The sequence below is a fragment of the Sabethes cyaneus genome, chromosome 3, assembly GCF_943734655.1.
Source record: "Sabethes cyaneus chromosome 3, idSabCyanKW18_F2, whole genome shotgun sequence".
Classification (NCBI taxonomy): domain Eukaryota; kingdom Metazoa; phylum Arthropoda; class Insecta; order Diptera; family Culicidae; genus Sabethes; species Sabethes cyaneus.
The window spans coordinates 204,617,427-204,628,822 of record NC_071355.1 but is presented as its reverse complement, the minus strand read 5'-3'; the positions used below and the strand labels follow the sequence as shown (position 1 = coordinate 204,628,822).

The 11,396-nt window shown below is 41.0% G+C and overlaps 1 protein-coding gene across 1 annotated transcript; it reads left to right on the top strand.

Annotated features, from left to right (window-relative positions):
* The first annotated feature begins 131 nt into the window (after nt 1-131).
* Nucleotides 132-11,181, top strand: LOC128740609 (uncharacterized). The gene is made up of 12 exons (XM_053836170.1): nt 132-141; nt 1,970-2,053; nt 2,122-2,320; nt 2,378-2,545; nt 3,019-3,113; nt 3,363-3,517; nt 3,578-3,761; nt 3,821-3,975; nt 4,036-4,136; nt 4,193-4,450; nt 4,489-5,140; nt 11,077-11,181. Exons 1-12 carry the CDS (start codon nt 132-134, stop codon nt 11,179-11,181), a joined length of 2,166 nt encoding a protein of 721 aa, XP_053692145.1.
* The last annotated feature ends 215 nt before the right edge of the window (nt 11,182-11,396 follow it).

The following is an 11,396-nucleotide window of genomic DNA, read 5'->3' as shown; positions in this document are numbered from 1 at the left end:
GAGATTACGCTAACAGTGTAGACGTAGTAAATTCAAAAACAAACTAAGTTTTAGCGGCATACGCGAGATACAGCCAGTGCTGAATAGTTACTGGTAAACAACGCAATGTTATCGACCTTTTCGCGTGCATAATGGCGGCTGGTAGGTACCTCTTTCGGAGAACGTTAGCATGCCTTTGGCAACTTTATTCACGTCAAGTTGATAGTACCAGCCTTAACCGTTATGTGTGCAACAGGGTACCCGGGTACCTTTTCAGTTTCAAAATAGTTATAACTCATTCAATTTAAAACATACGTTTTTGAAATTTTGCGACATCGTAAAACTCGTTGATCTTAAGTAATTGAGGATTTTTTGGTGCATATCCATAAAGGGGATTAGCCATGAGAGGCACTTGAATTTTTTTATTACGTAGGAGGGCGACAAGGGTACCCGGGTACCCATGATTTGTTATGTTCATAACTTTGGCTATCTTGAACCGATTTGGATGAAACCAGTGGCATTTGATTCGTACATTTATTTAGTTTTGATCAGATGAAGCTTTTGGCCATCAAATGACATGTAGTTCCCGGGAATCGGTAATTCCGGAGCAACGTCCGGTAAAACGTGGGAAGCCGCTTGTTTTGAAAGAATATCAGCCTTCAGTAAAGCTATTAGTTTTGAACTTGACATTGTGGACCCTTTTTTTATTTTATTATATAAATTGGTGACTTTAGATCGCATTGGCCATTCCAGAATTGGGTCCCTGTAGGGTTACAGATGGCCAGTTGGGAGCCTAATCCAATATTAGAATTGGTTTAGCGGATCTTTTAGATGTTTTGAACGGATATGGCCAGTTTAGTACTGATTAATAATTTCGGAACTGGTTCCAAATGTATAACGGATGGTTCTACGTTTTAAACTGTTCTGATAATGCTAAGCATTATCTTGAATCCTGCGGTATCATCTGTGACCCTGTAGAAACCATTTCAAGAACTAATTCCAAGAACTTTGATACCCATATTGCTGGGTTTTACCTCCAATCCTAGACTGGCCACCCATGACCCCACAGGAACCTACTCCGGGATGACCAACCTGATTCATCTCATTATTTGAAATAGTTCATTGTATGAATTTTTAGAGTTTTTATATCCGCATGACTGATTTTCCTGCAATACAACCAGTTCTCTACCTCACAGCGGACACTCTGTCGGAATTCCGGATTTTCGGGCCCCGTATGTCTTTTAATGGCCAAATAGCCAAAGAATTCAAAACTAGATAAATTAACGAATCAAATGACACCTATTTCATCAAAATCGGTTTAAAATTGTTGATGTTATAACAATATCAATTTTGGGTACCCGGGTACCCTTGTCGCCCTGCTAAAGGTGTTATTTTTGTCGCACACATAACGGTTAATTGTCGTAGTAGAGCTTTCAAGCATACGTGAGCGGAGTTCCCAAAAGCAAATAAACATTGTCGAAAACTATACCCACCAGCCTTCATTAGGCGCGCGAAAAGGTGGATACTTTTGAAAATCAGTACCATTCTATCAGTTTTAAGCCACGCGTTTTTTTTTTGTTTCTGAAATTCACATCTGTTAGCCAGACTCAGCGATAGCTCCATTTGAAGACCATAACCGGTTATGCTATTCAGCCGGCCTGTTTCGACCGATTAAATTATTTGTTACAATCGAAATATCATCCATAAGAAGACAACCAGTATATTTGGCGCCGTCGTACGATGCTGGCTAGTTTCTAGTTCTCTGAATCTGAAATACAGCTTTAATCAAAAACGTTGCGGTGTAATTTCAGTGTAATAACTTGTACTATGAGCTTACATAAGCGACAGTGAAAAATTCGAAAGTCAATCAGTATGTCGTATCCAGAAAAACTAGTGCAATTGTTACTATTGTGTATTTTGACAGTCAACACTGGTACACAACTAATGGCATTCACAACATTCCAAACATAAATATTTCCAACAATTCCAGCTAACTGCCTCTTACCTATCAGGAATCCTTTTGAAGAATCACTGGAAGCAGCAATGCTTCCTAATGAGAGGATATCGCTCGACGGTATGAAAAGAGAACATTCACCAGACTAAACTTTCGCATATTGGTTTATCCACAATTTAACGTTTCAGACTGTCATCTGCGTTACTACAGGTACGGTGATTCCAGTGTGGCTGCACCAGCTTTTGCATCTCCGGCATACTTGAAAGAATTCGCTCACATGGCAGCCATTGGATGGACACAACCGAACGATACCATCAATTGGCAATGTGGAGGATCACTAATCTGGGAGAACTACGTGCTGACTGCGGCTCACTGTACACTCGATAAGTATGTCGTCGCTGGAATATGTGTGATTGAAAATGTGTGATTTGAAATTACTTCCAGTGGAGTACCTCCGGATGTGGTTCGGCTCGGTGACATTAACATCTTTAGCGACAAGGACGATCAATTCGCGCAACAGCTGACGATTGTTCAAATATTCAGGCATCCCGATTACAAGTTTTTGCTCTCCTATAACGATATTGCCCTTTTAAAACTGGAGAAAAATGTCATGTAAGTATTATGGGTAACTTGGAGCTAGGAATCCGGTATGAAATAGAGCGATACGCAAGTCGAAGTTCTATATTTCTTAGAGATTGTAAACCTGAATAGCCATCAACATCCATTAAAATTCAAATTTTAATGGATTTCCACCAGAAGCATAATGCCAAACAAGTTTTTACGAAGCGGTCTTTTACGCGCCGTTCTGCTAATTAACGTGGATTCTGTCTTTCTTCGAATGCTTAAATCAATGCGCCTTATAAGAGAATAGGCATCACAATCCAATAACAATGAACTAACAAAAATGTTAAAAATTTGCAACTCCGCTAGATATTTCCATCAATGTCTGCTATGCATTTAATTAGATTTGATTTCATTCTTGTAACTTGTAATATTGACACTTGTAAGAAGTTTCTATTTTAAGCAATACCACGTCCTAGCAGTAAACTGCCACTTTTAATTATAATTTTTCTTCACCGCGGCAGACTACACGAAACAGTTACTCCGGCATGCCTTTGGATTGACAAAGAAATTCGCTTTAATGCTCTGGAAGCCACTGGCTGGGGAGACACCGGACTCGGTAATTATTTTCTGTTCTCAGTTCTTTCAGCACCCAGGAAAGATTTTTTTTTAATCTTAAAAGATTCATGTTGTTTCTCAAAATCTGAAGTCTTGCTCCAAATTCTATCCTTATTATTTCGGAAAAAATTGCTAGCGTCAGTGTTAATATAGAACACACTTATAATCCCCCCTCCAGAAGTATTCAAGTTGACCAGCTAGCTATATCTAAATTCTTCCAAGAATGAATTCAAATATCATCAGTCCACAGCACTAGAACGAACTCCATCACTACTGAAAGTAACACTAAAGCCAACCACAAATCAAAAATGCGGTGAATTTTACGACATCAACAACCGCCAGCTGACGGATGGCCTCAAGGAAACCCAACTATGCGCAGGAGATGAGCTCATGGATACCTGTCCAGTAAATTTCCAGAATTCCGTTGTTGATGAATCTGATCTATATAACCTAATTTGATTCCAGGGTGACTCCGGAGGTCCTCTACAGATAAAATTGCTTCACAATGGCAAATTATCTCCGTTTCTTGTCGGTGTAACTTCATTCGGTGCAGCTTGTGGAACGGCAACCCCTGGAGTCTACACGAAAGTTTCCGCTTACTACCAATGGATCCTGCAAACGATTCAAAGCCAGGAGAACAATGTTTTCGGTGAGATATAGCCGTGCATGTCATTCTATTTGTATCATTTATTATTGCATTTATGACAGATTGGAGTCTGGAACCGATCAATTGCGCTCTTCGGTACGTTCGTTTACGGGAGTACGAAGACGACGTATTCGACTCGCGATCCGAGAATATGTTTTACTTCGACGCCAACAATGCACACATGCATTTTGCTAAGAGGGGGGACTTGCGACATAAGGTGATATTAAGTATATTTATCTTTGCCCGAAAGAAATTGATATTGAATTTTTGATGTAAGGTTACTATTGTATGGAAGGATGATCGCAGAAAAAATTGCAGTGCAACACTGATTGACGATGATACTGCGCTCACTCTAGCGGAATGTACATCACACTATGGGTATGCATAAACTTTACATTTCTGTTATCTCTTAGCTTAAAATTTCATTCTCGCAGTGTTACTCCTTCACATGTGATTGTCGACTCGAATGGGAAAAAAATCGATATCGCACAATTAATTGTGCACCCAGAATACAGAGAAAATTTTCTGTACAATAATATTGCTGTACTGAAACTGAAAGAACGAGTGAAATTTTCTGAACAAGTGACTCCGGCATGCATATGGCATTCACGGGAAATCCCTAACTCGCAGGTGGAAGTGGCCGGTATCGGTCGTATCGATATTAACACACCGCACTTTTCCGAAAAACTTGAACAGTTCAGTAAGCTTTACCAAATTATATAAAAACTGTTATTTTATTCTTTCCAATCGCAGTACCACTCTTGCCGAGATTAACTGTAAATAGTCCTCAAAATTGTACGATTCCTGAAGAATTTCATTCGCGCTTGACACAAGGCTTAGCAGCAGAACATCTCTGCGTTGGTGATCGGCTATTTTTGGTACCCGGATCATGCACGCTACTGTACGGTGCTCCTACTCAACGGCAAATCTGGAGAAATGATCGTTACTTCACCTATGCGTATGGATTAAATGCATTCGGCAGAGATTGTGGTTTCGGAGAGGCAGCCATAGCTACTAGATTAATCAGCCACGTGGATTGGCTTAAAACCGTTCTGCTTCCCAACTTTCACGATGGACAATCTGCGGTGCAATTTATTAATTCAGATTGGAAAGAAAACGACAGCTGTGATTTCGGCTACAATGACGAAATTCCAGGAATTTGCACCCATTATACAAAATGCTCGAAAGTATGGAATGATTTTAAAGCCAATCGTCGAGTAAACTTTTGTTCTTCTGCACAAGTGATTTGTTGTCCTCGGAGGTTTGTGGAACATAAACTTTCGCAAGAACAAAAAGATGAATTAGACAATTGTCGTACAGATTACCAACAATTTCACCCAGAAAAGTCAAGTTTTTATAATGCCAAAGGGTTTGCACATACGGTAGGATTTATTTTTTATGCGATCAAAATATTGTCTCAATAATCCGATTTTATTTCCAAAGATTACTATAACCTGGGAGGACTCGCAAACCGTCCGTTGTATAGCATCGCTAATCACTAAAAACACAGCAGTTACCTCGGCTAGCTGTGCATTATTGCTTCCAAATAAACCTACTTTAGCCATTTTAGCGAATAACGAATCAATTGCGATAGAGCAAATCGTCACGCATCCAGATTATAACAAAAATGATAAATCAAATGATATTGCACTTATCAAACTGGTCGATCAAATAAGGCCAAGTGCATCCATATTTCCAGCGTGTATTTGGACCAACCTTACCCACACACCGTTTTATCTGAGACTAGTAGCAGCAGGTAAAATGTCACGCAGTTTATAGTCACTACCCCTTTTTAACTACTCAAGTATTTTTACAGGAAACATCGAAGAAACTAAGAAGCAAACCGCGCCTATGTATAACGCTGACTGTCAGCTAAGTTATGAAAGCCAAATTACTGCCGATCATTTATGCGTAGAGGACGTCGAACTAAGCACCAAAAATACTTGTTACCATAACGGTGACCAATTGATTTGGACTGGCTTCGATAATTTTATAACGCCTCACGTGGTAGGTTTTTACAGCTACGGTGAATCATGCGAACAAGCTAATCCGGGTGTGTTCACTAGAATCTCATCATATATCAATTGGATAAAGGAAAATATATAAAATACGGGGTCGAAAAGAGTTGAAACCAAAAATGATACAATAAGAATTTTCAAATAAAATTAGCTTTTACATTTAATACAGTTTTTCTCGACTTAAATACACTTACTCCAACAATCCTCCAATAATATTAAATATACCTCATTTTTGTACTGAAGTGCCGGAAGCTATGTAAAATTCCGCTTTGGTTTTGATGAAACGGCTTGGCGAAATATAAGACTACTTTACTGCTAACGCCCTTCAAATGCTGTCAATGCTTATTTGCAGCTGATTGCCAACAAGAAGAATTAAAATAAAATTTCAGATACCAAATTTACAACAGTTATACAATCAAAATGCTAATATAAAGCAACGTGCCGTAAAAAATGCCAAATATGCTAACAAGCGATTGTTTTACTGCTTATTGTAATGCTTATCGGTTATCTGGGACTTTCTGCAAGTGCAGCCGAATGTTTTTGAATGTTTTTGGTCCTGTACTGGCAGAATAATCCTTAATGCAACTTAGTGCTGTTACATATCATTTTCTCGCAAACACTCGTCCATCGATTAGGAGTAAACAACTTCGCAAACAAAATCAAAAGATAAACTACTCTTAAGGACCCATTTGCTAAATTGTATGCTTTCTCTTAAAGATCACATCACTTACATTTGCAGCAAAACCTCTCAAAATGTTGGTTTTCTGTTCAGAGCGGCTAGGTCCATCCGAAATATAAAAACCTAAACCTGTCTGTCTGTCTGTCTGTCTGTCTGTCTGTCTGTCTGTCTGTCTGTCTGTCTGTCTGTCTGTCTGTCTGTCTGTCTGTCTGTCTGTCTGTCTGTCTGTCTGTCTGTCTGTCTGTCTGTCTGTCTGTCTGTCTGTCTGTCTGTCTGTCTGTCTGTCTGTCTGTCTGTCTGTCTGTCTGTCTGTCTGTCTGTCTGTCTGTCTGTCTGTCTGTCTGTCTGTCTGTCTGTCTGTCTGTCTGTCTGTCTGTCTGTCTGTCTGTCTGTCTGTCTGTCTGTCTGTCTGTCTGTCTGTCTGTCTGTCTGTCTGTCTGTCTGTCTGTCTGTCTGTCTGTCTGTCTGTCTGTCTGTCTGTCTGTCTGTCTGTCTGTCTGTCTGTCTGTCTGTCTGTCTGTCTGTCTGTCTGTCTGTCTGTCTGTCTGTCTGTCTGTCTGTCTGTCTGTCTGTCTGTCTGTCTGTCTGTCTGTCTGTCTGTCTGTCTGTCTGTCTGTCTGTCTGTCTGTCTGTCTGTCTGTCTGTCTGTCTGTCTGTCTGTCTGTCTGTCTGTCTGTCTGTCTGTCTGTCTGTCTGTCTGTCTGTCTGTCTGTCTGTCTGTCTGTCTGTCTGTCTGTCTGTCTGTCTGTCTGTCTGTCTGTCTGTCTGTCTGTCTGTCTGTCTGTCTGTCTGTCTGTCTGTCTGTCTGTCTGTCTGTCTGTCTGTCTGTCTGTCTGTCTGTCTGTCTGTCTGTCTGTCTGTCTGTCTGTCTGTCTGTCTGTCTGTCTGTCTGTCTGTCTGTCTGTCTGTCTGTCTGTCTGTCTGTCTGTCTGTCTGTCTGTCTGTCTGTCTGTCTGTCTGTCTGTCTGTCTGTCTGTCTGTCTGTCTGTCTGTCTGTCTGTCTGTCTGTCTGTCTGTCTGTCTGTCTGTCTGTCTGTCTGTCTGTCTGTCTGTCTGTCTGTCTGTCTGTCTGTCTGTCTGTCTGTCTGTCTGTCTGTCTGTCTGTCTGTCTGTCTGTCTGTCTGTCTGTCTGTCTGTCTGTCTGTCTGTCTGTCTGTCTGTCTGTCTGTCTGTCTGTCTGTCTGTCTGTCTGTCTGTCTGTCTGTCTGTCTGTCTGTCTGTCTGTCTGTCTGTCTGTCTGTCTGTCTGTCTGTCTGTCTGTCTGTCTGTCTGTCTGTCTGTCTGTCTGTCTGTCTGTCTGTCTGTCTGTCTGTCTGTCTGTCTGTCTGTCTGTCTGTCTGTCTGTCTGTCTGTCTGTCTGTCTGTCTGTCTGTCTGTCTGTCTGTCTGTCTGTCTGTCTGTCTGTCTGTCTGTCTGTCTGTCTGTCTGTCTGTCTGTCTGTCTGTCTGTCTGTCTGTCTGTCTGTCTGTCTGTCTGTCTGTCTGTCTGTCTGTCTGTCTGTCTGTCTGTCTGTCTGTCTGTCTGTCTGTCTGTCTGTCTGTCTGTCTGTCTGTCTGTCTGTCTGTCTGTCTGTCTGTCTGTCTGTCTGTCTGTCTGTCTGTCTGTCTGTCTGTCTGTCTGTCTGTCTGTCTGTCTGTCTGTCTGTCTGTCTGTCTGTCTGTCTGTCTGTCTGTCTGTCTGTCTGTCTGTCTGTCTGTCTGTCTGTCTGTCTGTCTGTCTGTCTGTCTGTCTGTCTGTCTGTCTGTCTGTCTGTCTGTCTGTCTGTCTGTCTGTCTGTCTGTCTGTCTGTCTGTCTGTCTGTCTGTCTGTCTGTCTGTCTGTCTGTCTGTCTGTCTGTCTGTCTGTCTGTCTGTCTGTCTGTCTGTCTGTCTGTCTGTCTGTCTGTCTGTCTGTCTGTCTGTCTGTCTGTCTGTCTGTCTGTCTGTCTGTCTGTCTGTCTGTCTGTCTGTCTGTCTGTCTGTCTGTCTGTCTGTCTGTCTGTCTGTCTGTCTGTCTGTCTGTCTGTCTGTCTGTCTGTCTGTCTGTCTGTCTGTCTGTCTGTCTGTCTGTCTGTCTGTCTGTCTGTCTGTCTGTCTGTCTGTCTGTCTGTCTGTCTGTCTGTCTGTCTGTCTGTCTGTCTGTCTGTCTGTCTGTCTGTCTGTCTGTCTGTCTGTCTGTCTGTCTGTCTGTCTGTCTGTCTGTCTGTCTGTCTGTCTGTCTGTCTGTCTGTCTGTCTGTCTGTCTGTCTGTCTGTCTGTCTGTCTGTCTGTCTGTCTGTCTGTCTGTCTGTCTGTCTGTCTGTCTGTCTGTCTGTCTGTCTGTCTGTCTGTCTGTCTGTCTGTCTGTCTGTCTGTCTGTCTGTCTGTCTGTCTGTCTGTCTGTCTGTCTGTCTGTCTGTCTGTCTGTCTGTCTGTCTGTCTGTCTGTCTGTCTGTCTGTCTGTCTGTCTGTCTGTCTGTCTGTCTGTCTGTCTGTCTGTCTGTCTGTCTGTCTGTCTGTCTGTCTGTCTGTCTGTCTGTCTGTCTGTCTGTCTGTCTGTCTGTCTGTCTGTCTGTCTGTCTGTCTGTCTGTCTGTCTGTCTGTCTGTCTGTCTGTCTGTCTGTCTGTCTGTCTGTCTGTCTGTCTGTCTGTCTGTCTGTCTGTCTGTCTGTCTGTCTGTCTGTCTGTCTGTCTGTCTGTCTGTCTGTCTGTCTGTCTGTCTGTCTGTCTGTCTGTCTGTCTGTCTGTCTGTCTGTCTGTCTGTCTCTATTCTTGGGGCTGGGGAAGGTTCTTATGATGGTGAGAGACCCCTCCCACTCTGAGAGGGGGGGGGCTCCCATACAAAGGAAATACAAATTTCCTCAAAACTCGAGAGTTAATACTCAAGCAAATAGAACCAAATTCGGCATGTGGGGATTTCTAGAGGCAGGAATTTTTTCTAAGGTGAATTGGGTCCCCACCACCCTCTAAGAGGGCGAAATGAAATACAAATTTCCTCATACAGTCAGGCCACAATCATGGGTCACACACAATTGTGGGTCATTTTAGCTCTAGCTGCTGATTAGCGTTTAAATATCACCTAATTATTGATCAAGTTGTTAATGTTACTTATGAGAAACAATTTTAGCAATCATTTCGTATAATATTTACGCATTAATCAGCAGAAAAAGCTAAAATGACTCATAATTTTGTGTGACCCATGATTGTGGACTGACTGTAACTCGAGAATTAATTAAACAAATGCAACCAAATTTGGCATGTTAGGGCAAGGGAAATGGTATTCCGCGAAACACTATATTCCGCGTTATGGTCAACCGAGCATTGATTTTCCGCGAAATGGTATTCGGCGAAATATTATTTTATTTGGCGTAGCATTGGAGAGAGTTGTTTTCTACTTTACTGTGAAGAAAAATTGAAAATTTGTGTATTAAACTATCCTCGGTTTCATAGTTACGGAACTGCCAGAATGAATCATGTCACTCATCCCACTCAGGATGATAATTGCTGCAGAAAAATGCTAAGTCGAAATACAATTTGTTTGGTTCAACAGAAATAAAACAGAGATAAAGAAAGAGTTGACTTTGAATATTAACAATTCTAATGCGAAATGCATCAAAACTAGTTTCGATAGCATATCTAACAGTTGTTCTTCGACCACCTTCCAATACATTTTATTTAATCATCACGAAATTTTGTTTGTTTCTCATACAGGCATTTTTCAAAATTAGCATACAGATTTCGGCCAAAAGGTTTCGAAATTTCACTAAATTGTGTATGAGAGCATATTTGAACGAAAACAGTTTTTTAAATAATTCGAGGTGTCCGAGTTTGTTTTTCCTTTTTTCCCAAATGATTTCAGTGTTAAAATATTTACACTGCAATTCTTGGTTCATGAAATTTTTGATAAGAGGTATTGGTATTGATAAGATAAGGTATTGATAAGAATTTGAATTTGTTTATCACATCTTCAACATAGAGTTGCACATACAATTTACTAATTTAATGATTGGATACAAAGTTTGCTACGTCTATTTATTGAACATCATAGGCTTCGCCAACTTTATTGAAAACATGGCAGCACATAACTACAGTACAGAGACTATAGGTTACAAAGGCGACAAGGCACTCAAAATCCGCTAAATTTTGAATCAAAACGGAAAGTACCATCACAAATAAAGGTAACTCTCCGTGTTGATTCAAAATTTTGCGGATTTTGAGTGCCTCGTCGCCTCTGTACACGTAACCCAAGGTCCGTTGTACCCGTAGTTTATGCGATGGGACATGGGAGAGCTGCCACAATAGGATACGATTTCGGAGCTGCCCTCGGAGAACGTGGATGTCTACCTGGCTTAAGAGAGAGCTGCAATCGACATCCCCACTCAGTAATTCGAAGACTAAAAGCCTATGCAGTAATTTGCAGTAATAGACTCAAGCGTTAGGAATGTTTGAAATAAGCGATGTTCGAAAAAATCGGAATTTTTTTTTCTTATTTTTTGTGGGAAAATAGGAAACTTCAAAATTTTAAAAACTATTTACGGTTCATAAATCCATTAACTATTTATTAACTATCTATTCATTTAAGAAGTTATTCTATTGTAGGAGCCTTTGGTTCAAACATGTACGATAATTTTGACAAATGCCCATTCGTTAAATATCAATTTCAGATTAAATATGAAAGGTTACTGCAGAATATAGCTGCCGTCCTTGACACCGGTCAACAGTCGCGGCTGGTGGTGCTCGATAATCGCTCGATCAAATTGAGTGATTGATAAGTAAAATTCGAATATTTTCTTATCGATTACCGAATTTTTTGGTAAATCCTTTTTCGTTGCATGAAACGAGTATCTCTCAATTTATTACTTGTGCAGGTTACCACGAAGAATTTCGAAAATAGGACATCACTAATCACAAGTGTGAAACATAGAGAGCTGATTCTATATTTAACTATTAGCAAATAATGCCAGCCACTTGCGTGCTCAGGGTT